This window comes from Marmota flaviventris, chromosome 11 (assembly GCF_047511675.1).
Source record: "Marmota flaviventris isolate mMarFla1 chromosome 11, mMarFla1.hap1, whole genome shotgun sequence".
NCBI lineage: Eukaryota > Metazoa > Chordata > Mammalia > Rodentia > Sciuridae > Marmota > Marmota flaviventris.
In genome coordinates, this window is record NC_092508.1 from 96530274 (window position 1) to 96557484 (window position 27211).

Below are 27211 nucleotides of genomic sequence, written 5' to 3' on the forward strand. Positions count from 1 at the left end.
TGCAGATGAAAAGGAGACAGTAGAATATGTCATGTGTTACTGGGGTCTAGCAACTAGCTGGCCTGAAACAATTGAAGGTGCCTCAGATCACTTGTGGCATGACTGTTGGCATAGATCATTATGCAGTACAGTGCTTAAAACAGATAAAGCTAAATGTCCTCAGCCCTTTCCCTCGGGGTACCCACTATCTAAAAGAACAACCTGACCCACATTTGAAGGCAACTGACTTCTAGAGGCAATAGCTAAGACCAAGTACATGAAAATGATATTATATCCCATTTCTTTCAGGGACATCCCAGTAATCTGCATCACATCATGACCACAAATGTACAGATGTCCATTATCCGCAGCAACGCTCCTGGCCCCCCTCTTCACATTGGCGCTTCTCATTTACCTCGAGGTAAAGACTGCATGTTTTGTTCAAACTCTGGAAATGCACATACACATTTGGTTGGCGATATACTTACAAAAAATGTATTCATAATCAGCATATTAAGTTGCAGGACAGTAGAGGTAAACTTAAGGCAATATACATTTTTAATGAGGTCTAAGATGTGCTTCTTAGAGTTGGGTTAGAACAACTGTATGTGTAAAATTAGTGTGAATTTTTTTTTCTTTTATTTTTTTTAAATTTTTATCTATTTGTTTTTTTAGTCATACATGACAGTAGAATGCATTTTGATATATCATACATACATGGAATGTGCTTACATCAATCATATTGTCTATTCTATTCTGCTGCCCTTCCTATCCTCCCTGCTCCTCCCCTCCTCTCCCATCCTTTCTCTCTATCCAATCTAATGTGACACACTTTTATTTTTATTTTTCTCATTACAACATCATATATGTATTCTGTATAACAATGAGGTTCTCCTCCCATCTTCTGTGATACTCCCCTTCTCCCTCTTTTTCCCTCCCACCTCTCTTCCCTATTTAGTGGTAGTCTTCTTCTCATGGGTGAATTTTTAATTGTCTAAAAATTGTTCTTTATTCTGAGTAACTCAGAAGGCTATGATAGTCTGAATGTGGTATTCATTTTTCATAAATAAGTCACTAGTATTAATATTAAATTTCTTTCTTTTTTTTTTCTCCCTCTTTTTGTTGTGTGTGTATATTGAGCTAGAAATCAAACTCAGGTCCTTGCCCATGCTAGGCAAACACTGTACCACTGAGTTACATTCCAGGCCAATTCTGAATTCTTTCAAAGTATACTGTTAATGGTCACTCAATTTTTTTTTCTTTCTTTCTTTTTTGGGTACCATGGATTGAACTCAGGGGGCACTCAACCACTGAGCCACATCCCTAGCCCTAGCCCTTTTTTGTATTTTATTTAGAGACAGGGTCTCAAGTGAGTTGCTTAGCACCTTGATGTTGCTGGCTTTGAACTTGTAATCAGACTAATAAATTAAAAACCAGGTTTGCTTAGTCATACCATAACTCAAGTGATTGCCAACGTGTGATATTCACAGGCCCTTTTAAGAGGCTACAGGGTCAGAACTATTTTCATGAACGCATTAAGATACTCTGCCTTTTTCATAGTGTTGATAACTGCATTAATGGAACAAGGCAGTGGTAGGTAAGTGAAGTGTCACTGTCTGGTGGTTAAAGTGTTTCAGTGCTAGCCAGAAAGTATATAGCAGCACCACACTGTGCTATTCATTTTGTTTTGTACTTGGAATTAACAAAACAAGACACTAGCTAGTTTCATTTAAAAATATCCTTGAAGTAGCAGTATGTGTTATCTTATTAAATCTTGTTTTAGTCTGCTTGTTGATTGCTGTGACCAAAAGACCTGACAACAATTTTAGAGGAGGAAGTTTATTTGGCTATCAAGCTTTCAGAGATATCAGCCCATAGACAGCCAGCTCCATTGCTCTGGGCCCTTAGTGAGGCAGTGAAAGAGTGTGGTTGGGGAGAGCTGTTGAGGACATGGCACAAGGAAGCAGAGAGACAAAGCAGACCAGGGTCAAAAGTACCCTGAAGGCATGCCCCCAGTGACCCACCTCCTCTAGCCACACCCTATCTGCCTATAATTACCACCAAAACAAATCTCAACCCTCGAGTACAGCTTTTCTTAATTTTCTTTCTTTTTAAATACCTTTATTTTGTTTTTATGTGGTCCTGGGGATCAAACTCAGTGTGTCACACATGCTAGGTGAGCGCTCTTCCTCGGAGCCACAACCTCTTAATTTTCTTTCGTTATTTTTGAAACTATATGTCTTGCTGTGTTGCCCAGGCCAGTCTGGAACTCCTGGGCTCAAATGATCCTCCTGCCTCAGGTTCCTGAGTAGCTGGGACCATAGGCACTGTGCCTGGCCTTTTCTTAATTTTCTTTAAGATGAATGGGAAGTATGTATAACATACTTCATCTAAATACCAACATTATTTGAGTTTTAGAAGTCATTTTCCTAAGGGATATAATTGGATCTATTTAAATACTAATAAAAAAATTTTTTTTTCAGGTGCAGCTGCTGCAGCTGTAATGTCCAGTTCTAAAGTAACCACAGTCCTGAGGCCGACTTCACAGTTGCCAAATGCTGCTGCAGCCCAGCCAGCAGTACAGCACATCATTCACCAACCAATCCAGGTACGTCAGGGCCAGGGCTTCTTATCCTGCAAGATTTAAGTGCCTAAGTTAGTCACTGCCAGACACTGATAGAATCCTTGACTTCATTGACTTTTAACCTAGTTTTTAAAAAATTAGTGCTACCTTGTCACTTCCCAAACTTAGGGAAGTTTGAAGGATATACAGTGTCATGTGAGTTGTTGGAATATAGAACAGAGGTAATAAAGGAAGGCCTTTTGTTGGGATGAAAGTAGTAGGGAGGATTCAGAGAAATGAAGAGGGAGATGAAACAATGTCAAGAAAGAGAATAATGGTGATAGTGTGTAATGAAGGGTAGCTAGACCTGAAAGGGATTTTAATTTTGCTAGAGGTCAGTGAACCTCTAAAGGCTTTATGCACATTTTTATACATTAAACATGGTTTTCTGAGAAGATAGCCTGTGCCTTTCAACTTCTTTTCAAGGAAATCTATGGCCTTGGAACTACCAAAGTATAGTGTAAATGATATATCTGTAAATTGGGAATGCTAAGGAAATATAACGTTGATTTTTGTGTAGAAAGCCACTTGCGCGGGGTGGGGGTGGGGGGGTGACCAGGGATTGAACTCAAGGGCACTCAACCACTGAGCCACATCCCTAGCCCTAGCCCTTTTTTGTATTTTATTTAGAGACAGGGTCTCACTGTGTTGCTTAGCACTTCACTTTTGCTGAGGCTGGCTTTGAATTTGTGCTCCTCCTGCCTCAGCCTCCCAAGCTACTGGAATTACAGGCATACACTGCTGCACCCAGTGAGAGCCACTTTTTTTTTTTGTAACCAATTATATCCAATCAAAAAAAAAAAAAAGTCAGGCTGGGATTGTGGCTTAGTGGTAGAGTGCTTGCTTATCACTAGTGAGTTACTGGGTTCAATCCTCAGCACCACATAAAAATAAATAAATAAAAATATTATGTCCATGTACAACTTTAAAAAAAAAAAGTCTTTGAAAGATTAATTTTTTTCATTAGTTTTTTTTAAGACACAATACCTTTTTTTAAAATATTTATTTTTTTAGTTTTTATTTAGGTGGACATAATATCTTTATTTCATTTTTATGTGGTGCTGAAAATCGAACCCAGTGCCTCACACATGCTAGGCAAGCGCGTTACCACTTGAGCCACATCCCCAGCCCATAATACCTTTTTTAAAGAAATTTATTTTTATACAGTGCTGAGGATTGAACCCAGTGCCTCACACAAGTGAGCCAAGAGCTCTACCACTGAACTACAACCCTAGCCCAGAAAGATTAATCTTAACTGAATTACACACAGGAGATGGAAATTCTGATGCTTTTAGAAATCATTGAGGTAATGTGTGTGAAACAGTTGTGTTTATATAATAGAGCAGAGTCCCGATTAGGACAGTGAGTAGTATATGTTTTACCTAAAACTTTCAAACTACGTATTTCATTGTATATGATTATCACAGATTTTATGCCAATTTTTTTTAAAGTGGGGTGTGACCATTATGTAAAGCTTCTTCTTTTTTTTTTTTTAATAGTGCTGGTATTACTTAAAAAATAATTTATTACTTTACTGTCTTTGGTGCAAGATTAAGGTGTATGGAATACTCATGAATATATATTAATGTGGTGGCAGTGATTATGTGCTGAAATCAGTGAAACAAAAGACCTTCCCAGCAAAACACAGTTGGAGGGCATTGGCATTCAGGAGTACCTATAGAATATATGAAAAATTAGAGAAGTATGGGAGCCAAGACTAGGAACTCACTAGTGAGGAAGTAGAGCAGTAGCCCTAGTGTGAGATATGCAGCTGTACACAGTAGGAGCAGCAGATAAAAGACTGAGGTTTTTGAAAAGCAAGGATAAAGAATGGGCAGAGTGTTGGCCCCTTGTAGCACATCTGTACTCCCAGCTGTTCAGGAGGCTGAGGCAGGGGATTACAAGTTCAGAGCCAGCCCCAGCAACTTAGCAAGGCCCTAAGCAACTCAGCAAGACCCTGTCTCTTTATAAAACATAACAAAAGGCTGTGGCTGTGGCTCAGTGCTTATACACCCCTGGGTTCAATCTTTGATACCAAAAAGAATGGGCAAAGTTTGGGGATTTGACATCAGGATCAAGATGTTGAGGGCTGAATCAGAACTCAGGTGAGTAGAAGAATGACTGTGAATCCCAGTGTGAGGCTCTTTTATCAGATGAAGATTTTATACATTGATGTGGTAGATTAGAGGGCTGTGTACCTGTATGAAAACATCCAAGAAACATCTAAGCATCAAGACTTTTTTGTTTCTTTGAGCACCTGACTTGCCAGCACAGAATACTGTTACCCTGTGTTTATGTTTTTTTGTTGTTGCTATTTGGTTTTTTTGTTTTTGTTTTTGTAGTGCTAGGGCGAAACTCAAGGCCTCCTGCATGCTAGGCAAGCACTCTGCCACTGAGCCACGTCTCTGGCCCTGTTTACTGTTGTTTTGCAGTGCTGGAGCTCTAACCTGAGTTTGCCTTTTGAATGCTAACTTCACCTGAAAGCTAACAGTAGCTGAGAAGGGCACTTGGTTTAGCAGTGGTAAAAAATGTCTATACCGGGACTCTCAATAGACTGTAGGAACTCCAGGTATGAAGGGTTAAATTCTAGTTTGTACAGAGTCAGGCAGTATTTTGACACTCTAGTCATATTTGGAAAGGAGGGACTTATGTGCTGTCCAACCAAAATAAGATTCTTGTTCTTATAATAATCTATCTGGAAAAAGAATTCTTTAGTTGGACTGTAAGAATTTACTGTCATTTGGGCATAGGTGCACAGGCTAATACCAACATAATCTCCTCTTCTCACACCCCCCCCCATGTAATTCCTCAGAAATTCTTTTGACTTCCTCTTCCAGTATCAGACCATGTCATTCTACCTCCATAATCAACTGTACTAGATTCTGCCTATATACCCTCCTGTATGATCTCTGCTTCCCAACTGTGCCATCTAACAGCCACATTTCAAATTATATTTTTATACTTTTAATGTTTGACTTAATATGTTTTATTTTGCCTTTTGTTTTAAATAAAGTATTTTTTTCTTCTTAATAGTCTCGTCCACCTGTTACCACCTCCAATACTATCCCTCCCGCTGTGGTTGCAACTGTTTCAGCCACCAGAGCTCAGTCTCCTGTCATCACTACAACAGCAGCACATGCAACTGATTCAGCACTGAGGTATACTTGGGGGGTGTGAAGATGGGGCCATCCTGGTATCCTCCCTGCTTCCTTTCTTTTTTCTTTATTCAGTAAATGTTTCAGGTGCTTTTTTTTTTTTTTGAGGGGTGGAATGTGGGGGATTGAACTCAGGGTCACTCAACTACTGAGCCACATCCCCAGCCCTGTTTTGTATTCTGTTTAGAGACAGGGTCTTACTGTGTTACTTAACACTTCACTTTTGCTAAGGCTGGCTTTAAACTTGCAATCCTCCATCTTTAGCCTCCTGAGCAACTGGAATTACAGGCATGGGCCACTGTGCCTGGCTTAAATGCTTTTTATGTAGTGTTCTAGACACTACATAAAACAATTAACAGGTGAAGAAATTTGTCCTTGTAGAGATTCTATTCCTAGAGGTACAACAAGTAATGTTTTGTTTTGTTTTTTTCAGCAATGAAAAGAGGTGAGAGCATTTGGAGTGGGAGGGAGGTGGCATAGGAGGCTTATTATTTCATACAAGGTGGTCAAGGAGGACTTTGTTGATAAGAATATATTTGAGCAGAAAAGCTGTAATAGAAAGAGCTATATAGTTATAGCTATATGAAATAGTATTCTAGGCAGCAGGAATTGTTAGTGCAAAGGACCCTAAGATATAAATGTTTGCCACATATGAAGAGTAGTCAAGGAGGCCTCTGTCAGGAAGAGGGGCAGAGATTAGTTTAGCAGGTAGCATGAATTCTAAATCAGAGGACCTTATGAACACTCCAGGAATCTGGGCTTTGCTGGGTGTGATAGGAATCCTTAGCAGAGCCATGTCATGATCTGAAGTTTTAATTGGATCACCTTGGCTGTTAGGTGGCACAGTTGGGAAGCAGAGATCATACAGGAGGGTATATAGGCAGAATCTACTGGAGTTGATTATGGAGGTAGAATTACATGGTTTGATACTAGAAGAGGAAGTGAAAAGAATTTCTGAGGAATTACATGGGGTGGGGGGTGCCAGAAGAGGAGATTATGTTGGTATTAGTTGGCCTCTACACCTGAGAAGGTAGAAGTGCATTAATTTGAGATGGAGAACAGTGAGGAAGAATGGTTTTAGAGATGAATTCCAGACTTTAGTTGGTGTCATTTTAAGGTTGTGATGACTTCCAAATACCCAAGTGGAGATATTGATAGATGAGTTTGGAGTTCAGGGAAAGATCTCAAAGAGATGATCCAGGGAGATGGTCTAGATGGGAAGCAGGGATATGAGAGAAACAGCTCCTGCTGGAGAGGGCTGAAAGGCGGGAGTAGTCTCCGGGGAGAACCAAGGTTCCTTCAAGCAGAAAGGGAAGGGTATATTCAGAGAAAGGTTGAGGATATAGGATGTAACTTTTTTGCTAAAGATGACTTGTAAGTCCAGAGGGTACAGGTTGGGTATTTGAAAGGGGAAGGTAGTGCTATTAAGAGATTTATAGAGCCATCCAGAGATAAAATCTGGTTGATGAGAGATGGTCACAGAAGCTTTTCGTTCTACTGGGAATATTGAGTTTGTGGAACAATCAAGTGGCTTTTGTCAACAGGTACTTAAAGAAATGTCTGTGCTGGACATAAAGAGTTTAGAAGGAATCAGCATGTGGGCTAAAATTAAAGCTTTGGGTTACTTGAATCTGCCCACGGAGAATCTGAAGAAAGTAACATTTAAATGAAGAATAATGCCTAGGGTTTATCTTTAATCCTTAACACTCTCACCTGCTAGCTGTTTGACATTAAGCAAGTTTCTCAACTTCCCTCATCATTAGTTCCCTCCAAAAAAATAGGGATACTTCATTTTGTGGTACATAAAAATGCAGTTTTAGTTTTAAAGACACACAACCGCCCAACATAAAATAGACAACTTGTTCATTTTAGTTTTATATTCACATATACTTTTTTAAAATTTACTATGTTCAGATGGTGTCATGAAATTCAAAATACATGAGTAGATAATACGGTAAAAACTAGTTTTAGGGCTGGAGTTACAGCTCAGTGGTAGAGTGCATGCTTAGCACATGTGAAACACTGGGTTCAACCTGCAGCACCACAAAAAGAGTTAAAAAAATTAAATTAAATAAAGGTATTGTGTCCGTCTACCAAAAAAAAAGTGTATTTAAAAATAGTTTTAGGGGATTATTTATTTTGAACTGGGGTTTCACTTTGTTGCCCAGGCTGGTCTGAAAGTTGGGCTCAGGTGATCCTCTGGCCTTAGACTCCTGAATAGTTTGGGACTGTAGGCCAGAGGTACCATTGCCCAGTTAGGGTTGGGGTTTTTTTGTTTTTGTTTTTAAACGAGTTATCAAAATATCTTCTCCCATTTATTGAGTGCTTCAATAAAAAGTGGACCTTGAATTTTGCCAAATGAGTGTTCAGTATTCCCTTAGACAACAAATACTGTAGGAACTGCTGTGTGTACAAGAGATGTGTTAGTAAATTACACAGACAAACCCTAATGATTATTTGATTTTTTTTTCTACTTATATCTGTAATTATCATGTTTCTAATATCTAGTTCTCTGAATTCTGTAGATAGCAAGTTTAAACATACCAATTTTTATGGAAGAAATAGAACAAAGTATTGTCTCCCAGAAAAGCAATAGGCCCAGGTGGTTGAGTAAAATTCTACCAGTTCTCAAAGGCCAAATAAACCAATGTAATGACATTGGTTCCAGGTATACAAAAAGAAGTAGTCTATTTTACTTCTAAAAGAAATAAAATTCCAGAAAAATTTAAGGTAAGTTTTATTGAATGTTAAGTACATTCAATCCTGCATGCCAATTCTTTGGCTTTTTCTTTCTATTCATTTGTAACTTGGTTAAATAATATATGTTCTTTATTATTTTCTTCAAAAAGCAGTGATCTTTTTTTGTGTGTTTCCTAGGAATCAAATTCATGGTCTCGTACATGCTAAGCATGCACTCTACCACAGAACTACACATAACCCAGTCCCTAAATGACCTTATCTTAAAGGACTGATAGTTTAAATTTTCACATGCTCAGAATCATTTCCCAGATGTCTTTACATCTTAACTACTTAACTGGTAGTTGACTATTATAATTTTTTTTGTTGTTTCTATGTACTTTCCTTGAGTACTTTACAGGTATTTTTTCCTAACCCCTAGAGCAGGGTAATGCTGTTGAGAAGTCTGCAGCCAACCTGATCTATTTTCTAACCCCTAAAAAGACCTTGATCTTTCTGTTTGCTTGCCCAAGAGTCCTTATCTTTGAGTTTCAGCAACTTTATTAAGATATGTTTTGTGGTGACTATTGTGTATGGTTTGTTTTGAAATATGGTGTGCCTTTTTAATCTGTAACATAAAACTGTACAGAAAATTTCCTTGAATTATTGTTTTATGTATTCATTCTGTTCTGACCTATTGGAGAGGAGCAATTATGTTATGTGAAAACTTTTTGTATGCCTTTCTTATCTAATCCTTTTAGACTACTTTTTCTCTTTAAATTGTGCCAGTGATTCCCTTTCTGCATTTTCAGCCTGCTCTCTTATATTTTACTCTTAATTTTGCCTTCATTCTTTAAGTGGCTGAACAATCGTCTTGTTTCTTTTGAATTCTACTCATTTATTTTGTCTCTTTTTGTTGTCTTGTCATCACTTCCAGTGTGCTTTTATATCTTTGTATTTTCATTTCATAGAAGCAGTTATTTCATTAAGTTTTAAAATTCCTGGCACAATTTTCATCTGCCTAGTAAAATCCTGTCTAGTATGTTTCCCATTTCTTTCCACCTTTTTTTTTTTTTTTTTTTTTTTTTCTTAGAGCACTTATTTAAAAGTTACTATCCTGGTTCCCTTTTGAGTTCTCATCTTTGATTAGATTTTGTGTATTTTGAATCAGTTATTTGTCATTGGTTCCTGTAGCCTGGGCTATATACTGGGTTAGGAGAAATGTTCCTAAATGACTTAATGTCCTGTGTTTGTGTTTGGGGGGGGCACCTCTCCTGCCAGTGAAGATAGACCACTCAAAACAGAAAAGCTTCTCTCCTGGGTTTCATTGCACACTGTCTGTCTTACTCATCTATCTATGCAATTCCTGGCTCAACCTTATATTCTTTGCTTCTTAACCCTTGGAATTGGTCCATGTTCTACTTCACTACCAGCTCTGTTCCCAGCGGTACAAACAAAAGAATTTGCTTTCCTGTGTCAGAGTATGTTCCTTACTTCAAAGAATTATACTTTGATGGATTTTAATCCCTGAAATTATAACTCTAGAAATTCTGTGTTCCTTTGCTCCTGGATTCCTGTTTAGTTTTCAGTTCCTTTGCCGGTTCTGCTGTCCATTCTGAGGTTTAAGATTTCAGGTGTCTCCTAATTTTGTCAAAATGGAAACTCAATTCTTTTTCTGTGAGAGGAGAAAATACCAAACTAGTAGTCTCTACCTATAGTTCTCTTGTCCTTAGTCTAAAGTCAGATAAGGACTCAGCTGAACATCAGAAGATGATCATAAGTCCACTTGTTGGAAATCAAGTTGTAAATTTTCTGTAAATGTCAGGTGACGAAATTGGGTCTCTATAATTTGGGTTGCCTTTCAGAGTGCTTAAAAAAAAATTGATCACTGGAAGAAATATAAGATTAAGCCAACAGATTAAGGAGCATTTTGTAGCTGAGTGACTTAATCTGTGTGACCTTATTTTGTGGTAGTTGAGGTTGTCACACCATGAACTCATGGATATTACATTTATTCAGTGTGTCTTAAGAGTCTCTTTCTTTTTCTCACAGTTCCTTGAATTTGGCTGTGGTAACCCCTCTGAGCTGGCCTGAATGTCCTTTTTGATTACTCAGTAGTTTTTGAGTACTTCTTTTGTCTTGAAATCAGCCATTTCTACAAGCTCTTGGTTCCTTTGGGTGAAGAATAGTAGTTGGAACCCAAGTTCTGGATGCTAGGAGTACTCATTGCTTCTGGGGTTGTCATTGCTTTGAGGCTTTTTCTTTGGAGTGGCATTTCCAATTGAAACTTAATATTACATTTTTTTCTTGCTTTTTTAGAATTTATATTTGTGTATCTTTTTCCTTGCACTAAAACAACAACAACAAAAAAACCTTATTTCCTTAAAGACATTAATGTAACTATTTGCTTTTTTCATCTTATATACAAAAATCTTACCATATAGCAGTACATTCTGGAGATGACTCCAAATCAATATATAGGGTTCCTAACTTATTCTTTCATATTTGTATATGCTGTTGAATGTTTGTAATGATATGGTCATGCATTGCTTAATAATGAGGAAATGCTCTTAGAAACTCATTGTTAAACAATTTCATCATTGTACGAACATCAGAGTATATTGACATAAACCTAGATGATTGGTCACTCACTCAGCATCACCTCTTGATACAGTTAAGAAACAGTAAACATTAGATGTATGAGACTGCTATCCATGTAAAATGACAACTTTTACGGTAAACAGTTTTAATTAGTAGGAGTATCCTCTAACAATAAAAAGTATAGCAAACACATAAATCTTTAATAGTTGTTATTTTCAAGTATCATGTATTGTACATAATTGTATGTGCCTTATTTCTTTTATTTTGTTTTATTTTATATTTTGGTGTGGTACTGCAGATTGAATCCAGGGATGCTTTACTACTGAGCTACATCCCCAGCCCTTTTGTTTTGTTTTAAGACAGAGTCTCACTAAGGTGCTGAGGCTAGCTTCAAACCTGCTCTCCTCCTACCCAGTCTCCCTCGTCTCTGGAATTACAGGTGTGCTTCATCACACATGATGTGTGCTATGCTTTTGCACAACTGGATATAACCCAGGTCTTGTGCCTGTTAGGCAAGTGTTCTACTACTGAGTCACATACTACTACCGCTTCCCCCCACCCCAAGCCCCTTCACTCATTTACATTTACATGGTTCCAAAATATAAAAGCATTAAAAGGCATGCAGTAAGGAGTTACTCTCTCCTCTGTCCCCCATCTATCAAGTACCTGTTTCTTTGCCTTTTTCCTTCTTTTAGTATAATTTCCATTTTAATTTTTTTACCCAGAGGACAGTTTTTTCTTTAGTCCTTAAGGACTCTGCTTCTTCCATGGACTTCAGTAGTCTTAAGCAGCACCAGCAAGTATAAATTGGGGTACGGGTGTCTGATCTTCTAGACTTTACAAGAATGATTTCTAATTACCTTGCTGTGAATGACTTTGTCCTTGAGTACACATTGGGTGCAGTTGCCCGTGCAGCACATAGGCTCTGTGTGGATATGGCCCTTTGGGCGGGCACAACCATTGTTCCATTTTTCTTTTTTTCATCTTGGAAGCAAAGATCTGAGAGAGCCTTTTACCTTTCTAAGGCAACCTGTTAATAGCTTTTTGAATATCCTCTTAGTATCTCTTTATGCAAATCTATTCAGATTCAAATGCAGTTCTTATTTTTATCTTATTTACCCAGAAGAATGTTTAATTCATATATTTCTTTTTACTTTTTTCCATATAACATATTGGAAGGGTGCCATCACTTTTTTAGTAGCAACATAGTGATCCCTTGTGTAAATGGATTTGAGGTTGTCTCCAGTTCTTTACTATCATAGATAATATCACAGTGAATAATCTTATAGTTGTTTGATTATACATGTGAACAGAGGGTATATGCAATTGGAATTTTGATATCTACCATCTGATTGCCTTTCTTAGGGTTTATACCAGTGTACCCTTCTTCTACATTCTTAAAAAATCCAATAGGTGAGCAGTGAGCAATGCTATCTCAGTGTATTTTACCTTGAATTTCTCTCTTTAAGAATGAGAGTGAGTTAGGCACAGTGGCACACACTTGTAGTGCCAGCTACTTGAGAAGCTGAGGCTGAAGAATTGCTTGAGCTCAGGAGTTCAAGGCCAGCCTGGGCAAATAGTGAGACCTTGTCTCAAAAAAAAAAGAGAATGAAGATGTTTTCTTAAGGAATTCATTCATTTTTTTCTTTCCTTCTTTCTTTCGTGAACTGGCTATTCATACTTTTGCTCCTCTTTTCCTTTTTTTTCTTGTTGATTTCTAGGATCTTATAGTTTATTAGGAAGATTACTCTTTTGTCTTTGCTTAATACTGTGTTTTGCCATGTATAGAAGGTTTGCTTGTTTGTTCACATAGTCAAATTTATTAATATTTTCTTTTGTAGCTTTTGGACTTTGTAAGTTTTTGTGTTTGTTTTCTTCCCAGTGTTAAAGATTGAATCCAGGACCTCATGCATGCTAGGCAAGATCTCTACCACTGAGCCACATCCCCAACTCTGAAAGCTTTTAACATATAGAAAGCTTCCCTCACTCCGGGATTATAAAGAAGTCTCCCATCATTTCTTCATATACATTTCTTAGTTGTCTTAAATCTTTAATTCTTTTAGTATTCATCCTAGCATACTTGTGAGGTAGGGATACAAATTTATCATTTTCAAATGGCTTCATAGTCTTCCCAACACCATTTATTAAATAGTCCATTTTTCCCTCTGATTTGAGAAGACAGTGTTGTTATATTGTCAAGTTTTCTTGCCATTGTTGCAATTTCTGTACCTTACTATCAACCAATTGGCATGCTGTCTGTGTTGTTATCCCTTTCAATCATTAGTCAATTGTAACTGGAACTTCATGTCATTTTAAGAATGTCCTTCCATCTGGTAAAGTATGATACAAGTTTAAGGGGAAGGACAATGCTTCAGGAGTTAGGTTTAAATGTTGTTAATTGTGATTGCCTGTAATCTTCCTTGGAAAACTTGTCAGAAATTCATGTGAGAACCTTATTGTATATCTTTAGATTTTTCCAGAGTAAAGTGTAATTATTATAATAATGCTTACTCAAGTTTGTTATGTAAGGCTGGGGTGTAACTCAGTGATAGATCCCTTGTCTACCAAGGCCCTGGGTTTGATCCCCCTGTACCACACTCACAAAATAGTATGGAGTGTTGATTAACTACTTCATAACTACGGCTTAATTTACTCAATTTGTGGTATATATTCATATCTTTCAAAATAAGACTATGGCAGTTTGAGGAGAGAAACTCAGTGGACCATTTATTTCACTGGTATGACTTAAAGACCAAATATTGGTTTAACTGTGGACTTCACAGACCTATGAAAAGATACAATTTGTGACTGTAATCTGTACGAGATAGTAAATGACCTTGACTGCCTGCACTGTGTCTGTGCACTAGTTATAAATCACATAATATCTTTTCTGTCTTTTCAGTCGGCCCACTTTGTCTATCCAGCATCCACCATCTGCAGCAATTAGTATTCAGCGTCCTGCTCAGTCACGGGATGTGACAACAAGAATCACACTACCATCTCACCCTGCATTAGGGACGCCAAAACAGCAGCTTCATACGATGGCTCAGGTAAAACCAGAGGTGAAGAATCACCTGTGTACTTTGTGGGATAAACCCAGAGTCATGCACAGCTTTCTGAGGACCTGGCAATATGAGAGCGATGATTACTTTTGGACTGAATGGAATGGGAAATGTTCTTGTTTATAACTGTGTTGCGGGGTTCCCCCCACAGAAAACCATCTTCAGTACTGGCACACCGGTGGCCGCAGCAACAGTAGCACCTATTTTGGCAACCAACACCCTTCCTTCAGCAACCACTGCCGGTAAGTCAGTTGCCCTGCTCTCCTTCCTGCCAGGGATAAAAGGGACATAAGGGGTGACTGAATTTTTCATTTGTCACCTTCAGAGGAAAACAACAGGCTAGAAAAATTCTCACAACTTTTCAAGACCTTTTCCAAGGTTTTTAAGAATCTCTAATATGTGCAGAGAGGTCATTGTTAAAGAATTTCCTTTTTTCCCTCATTTTAGGATCTGTGTCACACACACAAGCTCCCACGAGTACAATTGTTACCATGACAATGCCCTCCCATTCATCCCATGCGACTGCTGTGACCACCTCAAACATCCCAGTCGGTAAGTGCTATGTGATCTTCACACAGAAGCCTATGAGGAAATTTTCAGCCCCTTTGTCCAGGCCTTCATGTCCAAGGCTAGTATTATTTTTTGTTATTGTTTTTAATTTCTGATCATAAAAGCAACAGTGAATTTGACTTAGAATATTATTTGTCATACAGATCTGGCATTGATAGTAGGAGAAAAAAAGAGGATAGTGATCTTCAAGTACTGAAAGTTTTAACTTCAACTGGTTTTGAATGCCTTTCTTATCAAACTGTACCTCTTATATGTACTTCATATAGAAATAAGTCAACTTTGACATAGTCAGAAAAGAACAATAGGAAAAGCAAGATCTGAATTTAAAAACCTGTACACTTCCATAGACTGTTCAGGAAAAAAAATCTTTGGGTGATGCAACTATGGGAAGAGCATTAAGCCTCAAATTGATCACTCTCAGTTGTCATCTGATTACTAACCCATGATATTTCATGATCATCCTATAATTTATTTTAGACCATGTTTATTCCTTGTTTTAAATATGTGAATACTATGAAACATTCTGGCAACTAAATATGAGTCATCAAGAGCAGGAATTACCAAACCTTTCCTAAGACCAGGTGGTAAATATTCTAGGCTTTGTAGGCTATGTAGGTCTGTGTCACAGCAGCCATGGACGACCATATAAAAACAAATGAGTGTTTGACTGTGTTCCAGTAAGACTTTACTCATGGACAGAGAAATTTGAATTTCATATTACTTTCACATGTCATGAAATATCCTCCCCCTCAACTGTTTAAAAATCTAAACCCATTCTTAGCTCACAGACCATATAGAAACAGCAAGCTGGATTGGCTCACAGACCACACTTTGCCAATGTCTGTCGCCTGTCATACAGGCTGATATGTCTCTACTACCATATCCAAAGCAGAGGCGTGGCCTAGCAAGCAGAAAATGTAGCTGTCTCTCTGACTCATGTTGCCAGAGTTTTCTCTGTTTTGGTTCAGTAATGGTGAGTGTGTTCCAAAGATATGAGACATCTTCCCTATTTTTAATATAATATGATTTTAAGAAGACTTGCTTTTTATGAAGAGGACACACTGACATACTGAACTGTCAGAAGTCTGGTAACCTGACATAGAGGTATGACTTCCCCACTTGCTAGGTCTTTCTTACTATATAAATGAGATAGGCAACAGCTTCCTGGTCTCCTTGGTAACTTCGAAGACACTTTCCTGGAATAATGATAGGGACCCAGAGATTTCCACTCCTCTTTAGGTAAGCAGGCCATGCCAGCCCTAAAATATGTGCTGAACACCACGTCAGGCCTTTAGCAGAGATAATGCTGCACTGCTGATCTTTCTCACATTATTGCTTGCTACGACTTGGCAGTAGAGAAAACAAACTTCTCTCAGACTTGTTTTAGCATTAATACACTTTTGTTGGATAAAATTATGGGTTGTTCCATATCTCAATTTTAGACCATTTTCTGGCTTCACCTGATAGGTCATCAGCTGTCCTCAGTGCTGTAAGAACAGAGGCAAGCCTGTTCCTTAGCTGGGAGGCTAACTAGGGTATCTACAGTTATGAGGAAACCCAGACCAGTAAAGAGAGGACATTGTATCTTTCTTTACTGGTTTGGGTAAAGTAAAATTGGAGGTATCCGGCTTCTTCTTGACACCCCCAATGTGAAGAATTGTTTTTAAGAAGTTGGTTCTTACTAGTGTCCCTGTGCTTTCCTAAGAGATTATGCTGGAAATAAACTCACCTAAAGTACCAGAGGACATGAATATATTCATTCTTAAGTTTCATCAGTTTTATGTTCTAGTTTTGCTCTCTTATATAGTAATTCAAATATTTGTTACATCATAATAGAATTCCTCTAAAAAGATTTCTCATTTGAGAGGGGAAACCTGATATAACCACAAAGCATTAATTTCCAGGTTAGGGTTCTACAGAATATATTAAAATCACATAAGTGGAGTTTTCCACATTTTACTTGTTTTCGCCAGGTGAGATTAAATCTTGAATTTAACCATTGTTACTAAAGGAATGTGTTGGGTCATAGGAGAAAAAAAGACTGATTCCAAAGTACAATTTTAAGTTCTTTGCCATTTTTATGTTCAATATTTTGTTGATTTTCTTTTTTAAAGAGTTTACTTCTTTAAAAAATTTTTGCAAAAAAAAAGTGGAATCTCCAAGAAGCCAGTTGGTTGTACACCCGTAATCCCACCAGCTCAGGTGACTGAGGCAGGAGGATCACAGGTTCCAAATCAGCCTTAGCAACTTGAGCAAGGCTGTAAGCAATGTAGTGAGACCCTGTCTCAAAATTAAAATTTTTTAAAAAGGGCTGGACATGTGGCTCAGTTGTTAAGTACCCTTGAATTCAATCCCTGGTACCAAATTTTTTTTTAAAAAAGAAGCCAGGTTGAGAGAAGGAGACCTGGTTGCTAATTTTTTTTTAATTATTAACCCTTTTTAAACAGATAATAGTATGAATATATTAGTGAATTATTAAAATAATTCACTTGACTCTCTTGTAGTCATCTTTCATTTTTATTTTGATTAAAACTAAACATCCCACCTTATAACTGCATTGTAAGGTTGCTGCTAGCAAAAATATTTTGACATACCAGTAAGAGTATATGGGTAGTAATATAATTGACTTTTACTGTTTGTAGCTAAGGTGGTACCTCAGCAGATCACACACACTTCTCCTCGGATCCAGCCTGATTACCCTGCAGAAAGGAGTAGCCTGATACCCATTTCAGGACATCGGGCCTCTCCAAATCCGGTGGCTATGGAAACCCGAAGTGACAACAGGTAGGAGGCAGTGGGCCAGTTAGCTTGCCCCATTGTGTCATTAATTGTTTTTGATATTTCACTGAAATGTCCCAGAAAATAAGGCATATGTTTATATTTTCAAATTTTTCCCCTGAAAATAACACATGGTATAATTTCTTTTTCAGTGTTCACAGGAAAATGTGTTATTTTTATTAAGCCATTCTTTGTTTGATGGGTGTGTGTGTGTGTGTGTGTGTGTGTGTGTATTTAGAGTCATTCTGAGAGTAAGGGTTGCAGGGTTGCAGGATTGTGACCCTTTATCCAAGGTGCCTCCATTTGTAACTCCTAAAACAACACAGTCTCTTTTTTAACCATAGTTACAGATTTCTGGAATGATTCTTTAGCTTTCTATTCTCCTTCCTACATTGACATTTTTTTAAAACTATACATAAGCCAGTTGTTTTGTTAGAATATCCTTCAATTTGGTTTTATTGCATTGTTTCTTCATGGTTAGCTATTTTGGAGGAATTATCATTTAAGAGATGTGTTCTCACCATTATCACATCATTAGAGAGTTTAGGCTGTTTGTCCCATTATTGATTATATTAACTCAATGAAGATGATACTTGCCATTTTTTTTCCTACTGTAAACAAATAATCTGTATGAAAATACTTTGAGACCATAAATATTCCTATTCTCCAGGAAACTTTTACCCAATAATTTTAGGCTTGATAATTCCTGCGCAAATTAATTATCAATATGATAGTTGCAAAATATACTTATTCAAAGTTTCATTTCTTCCACATTTATTAGTTGGCATTTTCATATTAAGAAAGTTTCTATCTACTATATTTATTTAAGTATTTTATTTTTTAAAATCAATGTGGGCTTATGGATTTGTTTTATTCATTAGTATAATCCATTGCCATCATCTATATTGGTGCTCAAATGATCTCCAGTTTGGCCCTTGAGATCCCTTTAGACATCTTAGGTAGGTTTCACCATGTCTCCAGTCTAGCTCTTCTTTATTTTCTACTACAAGTTATTCCAAGTCTTACTGAGTCTTAGAATCTGCTGTTTTTTCTAAGGAGCCCTTTGTCATTTTGAAACCAACATCCAGGCATCATCTCTGCTTTTGCCTAAGGGTTGATATTTCTTCTAGGCCCTATTGTTAGGCAAAAGTAGGAAGTAACATTTTTTTAACCATTTGAATGTATGCCAATACCTCCAGTTTAACTACATTCCTTCCCACATTCTGTATTTGTTGTTCCCCTCTCCTACGGTGAGTGTACATAGTCTTTCAGAACTGGGTGATTTTTACATCTTGTTATTTTTAGTGTTTATAGGAATACATATAAGTTTTAATACATTGATCTTGTGTTCATCCACCTTGCTACATACTCCTTTTAGCTCTAAAAGTTTATAGATTCTTTTAGATCCTCTAAGTAGATATTTATTTCATCTACAAATAAGAGCAGTTTTTTGTGGGTACTCAAGACAATCTGTTTCCAGTTTTCTATACAGATTTTTTTTTTTAAATCTTGTTACTGTTAGACCAGGACGCAAGAAAAGACCACTGACTCCAATTAAAATCAAATTAAAGCAAGCTTATTATTTCGACTGGCCGGGCTGCCTCTCCCTCCCAAAACGGCGGGAACAAGACAGCACCCCAGCTTTCCTGCAGCCCAGCTTTATAGCCCAGAAAGTTACACAAAGGGGGGTTACAGATAACAGAACTCTGACAAGCATCACACTAATAGTAGTTTACATTTTTTGCTGGCCCCAACATCAGAATTTATGAGGACCATTAGAGCCTCAGAGAGGGTCGTTGTCTGGCCAGGGAAGGCCAATATTTATGAGGTGTCACTAAGTTTCAGAGAGGGCTGCTATCTGGTCAGAGAGCCAGGCATGGGTGAGTTCAAGGCACGGGCAGGCATTCCAAGCAGGTTCAGAATTTGCAGTAATTTATAGTAAAGCCGAAATTATCTTTTCATGGTTTTGTGGCGAGATGCCCAATTTTAAGAAAAGATCAGGTTGGGTCTATCAGTTACATTGGTTAGAAGCATCCAGTACAGTGACCTTTAATATAGCCTTGATACTAAAATTTGACAGGGAGAATATGAGAAAAATATTATAAACTGAGAAGGTGAGATGGTGAGCCTTCTTGTCTTACTTCTAACTTGAATGGAAATTCTCCTGAAAATTCACTATAGATTTTGTTAGATACCATTTTTAATTTGAAAAAAAAAATCCTATTTTCTTTGGCATTTCTGTTATGAATTTGTATAGATGCTATCATATATTTTTTTGTAAATATTTTGCAACTATTTCAAATGATTGTTCTCTTTGGACTTTTTAAGATTGAAAGCATGAATAGAAATCCAAATGTCTAATTCCAGTTTTCTGTGATAAACCTAATTTAACCACAGTGTATTTAATTTTATATAGTACTTAATTCCGTTTAATTTAAGAGTTTTTGCATCATTGTAAGGAGTGAAATTGATTTATAATATTTTTTGTACTCTCCCTGTCAAATTTTTATGTCAAGACTATATTAAGTTCAAAAAAAAAAGTTAGAACTGGGTGTGATGGCATTACCTATATTCCCAGCTCTCAGGAAACTGCGGCAAAAGTATTGCCAAGTTGGAGGCTAATCTGGGCAACTTAGTGAGACCCTGTCTCAAAATAAAATAAAAAAATGCTGGGAATGGAGTTCTCTGGTAAAGCACTTCCATAGCATGTGGAAGGCCCTGACATTAATCACCAGGACCAAGTGGTAGCAGGGGAGGTTAAATCTCATTTCTTTTTCTCTGGTCTCTGGGTCAGTTTGTATGAGGTTAAGATTATCTGTTTCGTGTATATGTGTTAAAATTTGCCAGAAGGGCTGGGGATGTGGCTCAAGTGGTGGCATGCTCACCTAGCATGTGTGAGGCAATGGGTTCAATTCTCAGCACCACATGAAAATAAAATAAAGATGTTGTGTCCACCTAAAACTAAAAAATAAATATTAAAAAACAAAAAACCCTGGGTTTAGTATCTTTCAAGTGGCATTGAGCAGGGAAGAATTGTGATAACTGAGTTTTTGTGAGGCAGTTTTGGTAATTGGTATCCTCAAGAATCATTCATAAAATATTATCTGTGTTTTTACATTTAATTGATTTAAGTCTTTACAGTAACTACGTATTTTATAAAAGCTTACACTATCTTAGTATATATCCCTTGATCTTGGAGTTTGGAAACACAATTTCGTAGAAGCTCTTTAGGAAGTTAGGAAGGAAGAGGGTCAGCAGGATTGGGAGGGATAGGATAATTTAATTTAAAGGTAAAGAAGAAAATAACAGTTTTGTTTAATATGGTCTGTACTGTATCTCTAGACCATCAGTTCCTGTTCAGTTCCAGTACTTTTTGCCAACTTATCCACCCTCTGCATACCCACTGGCTGCACATACCTACACACCAATCACCAGTTCTGTGTCCACTATCCGACAGTACCCAGGTATGAGCCCTACTTTTAAGATGACTTTTCACATTTTTATTTTTTCCAGCAGTGAGAGAGAAATTGGTTAGGGGGTATTTCTAGATGGAATTTGTATTCTAGCTTTTATTTCCAGATTCAGAGAAGTCTAAAATATGAAGTTGCATAGATCACCACCTTTGTGATCAATGAAAGGGTTGTTTCACTTATTAGTGATATCTGCATAGTTTTATCCCACCCTGAAAGTAATCACTTTAACAACTTTTGCTACACCTTAAAATAGAGTACAGTTATAATGTATAAAGCTGTATTTTGGGAGGTTTTCTCTTATTTTGTGAAATACCTGTTGTGTTTTAAATTTTAGTCCAACCTGATTTGTAAATAGTGGGGTATTTTTCTAATTTAAGAAAAATCATCCTTAAATTTGAGTTTATATAATATTTTCCTGTGAGATAGCTTACATTGGTCCTCAAAAACCTTGTTGTCCAGATTATAGATATGCCCCATGGTTCAATATAACAACCAAAGCCACATATGGCCGTGAGAACTTAAAAGGGGCTAATACAAATAAAAAACTAAAATTTTAAAATTTAATTACAATTAAAGGAGTTTCAAATATGTTTGTAACAACTTAGCAAGGTGAAACTACTTTTTTGATCATATACTTTATAAAATAGAAATATAGATTAAGTATTTTGATAAATACCTAGTGTCTGAATTGAGATGTGCTTTAAGAATAAAATATACCCTGGATTTCAATACATATTTAGATTATATATATATAAATAAATAAATATGTATGACTTCATGGTAATTACATTTGAAATGACAGTATTTTGGATACATTGGATTAAATAAATATCTTTATTAAAATTTGATCTGTTTTTACCTTTTAATGTAGTACTGGAAAATTTTAAAATTACATGACTATATTTCCATTGGATGATGCTGCTCAAGAATTTCAAACATTGTATGCTATTGAATATATTCAGAAATCTCTCAGTTGTTCTGATGACTGAAAAGAGTTGTCATTTTGTAGTTGTTTCTCTCCTTGAATAGTGTGAAATCTCTTCTTTTTTGCTTTCAGGGATGTTTTTGTTCTGTTTTAATATACATAATAGATGAGATTTGCATTGTAGGAAAATGACACTTGCTTGTTTTCTTTCCATAAGCTATTTGAAATTCTAAATATTGTATTTCAGAAGTGTCTGTGATCTTAATATTTGAAGCAAAAGTTCTTGACCTTGGACCCATGGGTTTATTTTAAAATTTTTGTATTATTTAGCACAGTTACCTAGCTAATATTTGGAATTGAATGGCTGATTTTTTGTGGGGTCAGGGGGTTATCAGGGATTGAACCTAGGGGTGCTTAACCACTGAACCACATCCCCAGCCCTTTTTTAAAAAATGGTTTATTTTGAAACAGGGTCTCGCTAAGTTGCTGAGGCTGGCTTTGAACTTGTGATCCTCCTGCCTCAGCCTCCCAAGTCGCTGGAATTACAGATGTGCACTACTGCACTTGGATGTTGTTTACAACCTATTTCTTATAATTCACAGAAAGATCATAATAGATTGTAGAAAGTTTTAAAAAAATGAAAGTTGCCAGAACCTAGTTTTATGTATTATACATAGAAAATTACATAGTTTTGTGTAAAAAAATAGTATTATTTTTATAAACCAATCACTTATATCTATAGTAAAAAAATTCTTATTTTAGTGTTTTTCAACCTTTATGGACTGTGTCTGATCAAAGCTAACCTTCTGCTGGACATGGTGGCATATACCTATAATCTCAGAAACCAGAGAGGCTAAGGCAGGAGGATTGCAAGTTTGAGGCCAGCCTCAGCAAGTGAAAGACCCTATCCCAACATAAAAAATAAAAAGGACTGAAGATGTAGCTCAATGGTAAAAGTGCCCCTGGTTCAATCCTAACCTTCTTGTAGTCACCTTTTTGCATCATTTTTAGTTTCAGCTCAGGCTCCAAACTCTGCCATCACAGCTCAGACTGGAGTTGGTGTAGCATCTACTGTCCACTTAAACCCCATGCAGTTGATGACAGTGGATGCATCACATGCTCGACATCTCCAAGGGATCCAGCCAGCACCCATCAGTACACAGGGTATCCAGCCAGCCCCCATTGGGACCCCAGGGATACAGCCAGCACCAATTGGCACCCAGGGAATCCACTCAGCAACCCCAATCAACACTCAAGGGCTTCAGCCTGCACCAATGGGTACTCAGCAGCCACAGCCTGAAGGGAAAACTTCAGGTAAATCTAACTTTTTGCATGAGAGTTGATATGGAAAAGAGAAGTACATTTGGGTTTTAATCCTAGTTTTGCCACTTGATGACTTTGTGGTCTCAGGTAATTTTTCTACACTTTAATTTCTTTATAACATGAGTTGCTTAGAACTTGACTTTCAGGGTCGTTGTAAACATTAGAAATGACATGCACAGTATGCATTTGTACATAGCAGGAAGCTTTCTCTAAAAAGCTTAGTTGAGGAAGCAACTTTTACCTTGTAAGTTGTGTTCTCATTCAGTTTAAGATATTCCTCAGAGCTGTATATAAAGCTGTAAAATCTCATACTAGTGTCAGCTAATATTGTCAGTACTTAAAAAGAAATGTTAAAGGAGTAGGTTCTTTTATTTTTTCAAAGTTGTTTGGTGTGCAGTGTTAATTAGCAGTTGCTCTTACGTAGTTAGAGTATTTCTTAGGCTAGGTACTGATCATAAAGATTATTTTTTATGTTAACTATAACATGAGAAGATCAGCTTGAAACTAAGAATTTCAGTTGCCCATAGATCTCAGATGTAACTATTTAATCAAAGTGTTATATTCTTCATCATTAACATATTGTCATAGGGATGAAATTTGTCCATAGTGGCCCATCTGAAAGAATAATGTATCTACATCTTTTATAGCTCCTGCTAAGAAACTTGTATTAGGATGGCTTCTATGAAATTGCCATTTTTGTAGGTTTAAAAACTGTCAAACATGCATAGTTTCTGGTGATGGTCTCATGGTGACCAGTATTTTGGTGCCAACTTAAAGTATATAGTTAAAGTATCTGTTGGTCAAGTGTCTTCCAAAAAGATAGACTGGAAGATGGTACCATTTTTAAGAGTCAAAGGGAGTCATATTTTTCAAAAACTGTATCCATGCATTTCTTGAAGGGTACTTTGAGGCATACTATCAAGCCAGCAGATCATGTTTTCTATTTATGGATCTTTTTTTAATTTGCTTTTCTTGACTCTCAGTTCTCCCATTTTTATAATGGGAATAATGATGACAAGGATTATGTAAGTAAAAATGTGAACTGAGATAGTAGAGTGAGATACTCTGTGTACTTTGTATATCTTATCTCATTTTTGAGTAACTGATTATAGAGCAAAGGAAAATAATGATATTAATCTGCATGAGTAAGCTTCATAGCCTCCCCAACTGTGCTCTCTGCTCTTAGGCAGATGGACATTGTACACTATCCCTTGTTCTTCTATTTTATATTTTATTTTTGATGTTTCTAAGGATCAACCCAAGGCCCCATGCATGCTAGGTGAAAGCTCTACCACAGAGCTACACCCCCAGACCCTCTCGTCTTCTCAAAGTGGAACAATTATGACACGGATACCTAATGCCTATAGTCTTATTGTTTTCATTGATGTCTTATGTGATATTTTAGTAATGTTTTTTGTTTCCCTCTTTGTTTTCTATCACCTCCCTTTCCTCCAGCAGTGGTATTGGCAGATGGAGCCACAATTGTAGCCAACCCTATTAGCAGTCCATTCAGTGCTGCTCCAGCAGCAACAACAGTGGTGCAGACCCACAGCCAGGGTGCTAGCACCAATGCTCCAGCCCAGGGCTCCTCCCCTCGGCCAAGCATCCTCCGGAAAAAACCTGCCACAGATGGGTGAGTAGACCCAGAAGTGCCAAGTGATGCCTTGAGTTCTAGATATATTAATATCTAGCCTCTCATATTCAGTGCTGGTAGCAACCTAATCTCTCTTCTCTATGGCGTTTTTAATTTTCCTTCAAAACAACTTGACCATAGGATTATTCAGTAGAACCTTGTCTAACTCAGACTATATGATATTAAGAATCCTTAAGTCAGTGGGGTATCAGTTTCTACCTGTCTGTTGCATAATGTTATGGGAGTTCTCTCTTGTACTGTAAGTTTAATCCTAGAAACTTTAAAGTAGCTTTTAATTAACTCTCCAGACCTGTCTGGGTATTAAATTAATGCATACTGTATACTTTTTTCCTCCCCATTCAACAAGAGTTGTTGCAAAGGGCAAGCAGTTTTCACAGTGTATTCAGACTCATTTTTAGTAGCAGGTCGTGTTTTGTATTGTGTAAGCCTCTCAGTTGGTGGGATAGGCAGGAAGATATGTGCTGTGCTATTAAACATTCTGGTGATGGGAGATGAGCAACCACATTTCAGAGTTTCTGTGGCTTAGCTGAGCTGATAGCATCAGCATCAAAAGATTAAAGCTTAGCACAAACTTAAATTGCTGGAACTAGGGTCATCCAAGGTTTTCAGATGCACAGAGCTTTGTATGACCAGAGTTTCTATCTTTACTCATTATGAATACTTTGTAAAGAAGGTCCTTTTTAAAGCATAAATCAGGCCCAATGAAATAACCCTATTAATGAAGCAAAGCTTGTAGTTAAGATACCAAATTGATCGTGCATATCTAAACTTCTTTTCCTCTCAAAATCTGTAGAACTTGAGGTTTTTTTAATTCTTATTAATTATACATAACAGTAGAATGTACTTTGACACATCATATATAAATGTATAATTTCTCATTCTTCTGGTTGTACATGATATAGAATCACACCCATCATGTGTATGTGTATGTATATGTGTGTATGTGTGTGTGTGTATATATATACACACACATATATATATATATATATAGAGAGAGAGAGAGAGAGAGAGAGAGAGAAATAATGTCTGATTGAACTTGGGTATTTTTTTTTTATATATATGTTTTAGTTGTTGATAGACCTTTATTTATTTATGTATATGTGGTGCTGAGAATCGAACCCAGGGCCTCACAGATGCTAGGCAGGCACTCTACCACTGAGCTACAGCCCCAGCCCTGAACTTGGGTATTTTCTAAAGAAAGATTACAGGCATGGAAGGATGAGGAAAACAGGAGCACTTACAACAGCAACAAAACATTAAAGCTGGAAAGCAGCTAGGCAAGTAATCTCAACCTTAGCTGTGAGAAAGCTAAATTGTAAGCCTACTTTGGGGGAAGATAAGAACATCTTTGTTTAAAATCTGTTTTTGAGAAATACTTAGAGCCCAGAATACTGTTCTGTATCCACACTGTGGGGCACATTGTCCCTTCTTCATCCTATCAGAAATCTAGAGGTGCAAACTCTGCAGATGATTCACTAGGATCAACCAGCACAGTGGAGCCACAGATATTTTACTAGAAGTGAATTAAATAACTACCCAACCATGGGTGAAATGCATACACTTCCCAGTCCAGTTTCCCCTTTTAGCCTTGGCAGTTGAACTTGACTTGGTAGAGAGAAAATGAGAGAGAACTCCGCTTTCCTCTGGAGAATCTACCTGGCCCAAGCAGGAAGCTTTAATGATACGAACAGTAGGGGTTGCCTAAGTACAGGGGCTAGACCACCTTCCAGTGAACCTCATAGTAGACAAGCCCTTTATTCAGCTTCTTTGTCCTCCCCACTGCTAGTCATGATTATGCCACCAAGCATAACCAGGTATCTGAGGGCTCCTCTAACATTAGAAGACAGAAACCCTGATAAATGTGCCCATAAAAGTAACTGGAAAGATGCTAAGGCTAGGCAAGGAGAATAAAACTATAATGAACAAAAAGCTATCAATGATATCTTCAGAAAGATAAAAGGAAAAGTTGCACAAACATGATCCTATAGAAAAGGACCGCTCAGAGAACAAGAAAAGCTTGTCATGAAATTTAAAATATGATAATAGAATTTGAAAACTCAAAAAAGAGTTTGCAGATAAGAAATTTGAAAAGTGGAGTAAAAAGGCAGGAAAAGAACCAGTTGAGGAGATCCAACCTCCAATTAATGGGATTTCAACAGGAGAGATTAGAGAAATGGAAGAGAATCATTTACAAAGTAACGCAAAGAATATTAACAAAACTGAAGGGCAGGAGTTTCCTGATTTAAAGAAGTGCTTAGCACAGATAGATGGATACAATAAATCCACACCAGTAACTTGAAATTTTATAACACTGAACACAAAAAAAATCTGTTCCTTCTTTCATACTTTGTCACCTTCCAAAAACTCTTCTGCTGTGTTCTCTGTCACATCA

At 37.1% G+C, this 27211-nt stretch overlaps 1 protein-coding gene across 7 annotated transcripts in view; it reads left to right on the forward strand.

Annotated features, from left to right (window-relative positions):
• Sap130 (Sin3A associated protein 130) overlaps positions 1-27211 on the forward strand; it is a 71230-nt gene that overhangs the window by 11733 nt on the left and 32286 nt on the right. For 5 of the 7 annotated variants that reach the window (XM_027936841.3, XM_027936842.2, XM_071619247.1 and 2 more), the window contains exons 5-14: positions 289-400; positions 2463-2587; positions 5636-5760; positions 13937-14084; positions 14248-14338; positions 14544-14648; positions 17309-17450; positions 20787-20908; positions 22854-23156; positions 24621-24798. In XM_027936841.3, the coding sequence (XP_027792642.2) occupies positions 289-400; positions 2463-2587; positions 5636-5760; positions 13937-14084; positions 14248-14338; positions 14544-14648; positions 17309-17450; positions 20787-20908; positions 22854-23156; positions 24621-24798 (1451 nt within the window). The remainder of the gene's footprint in view (positions 1-288; positions 401-2462; positions 2588-5635; positions 5761-13936; positions 14085-14247; positions 14339-14543; positions 14649-17308; positions 17451-20786; positions 20909-22853; positions 23157-24620; positions 24799-27211) is intronic. The other 2 variants (XM_071619246.1, XM_071619244.1) reach the window with 1 other exon arrangement.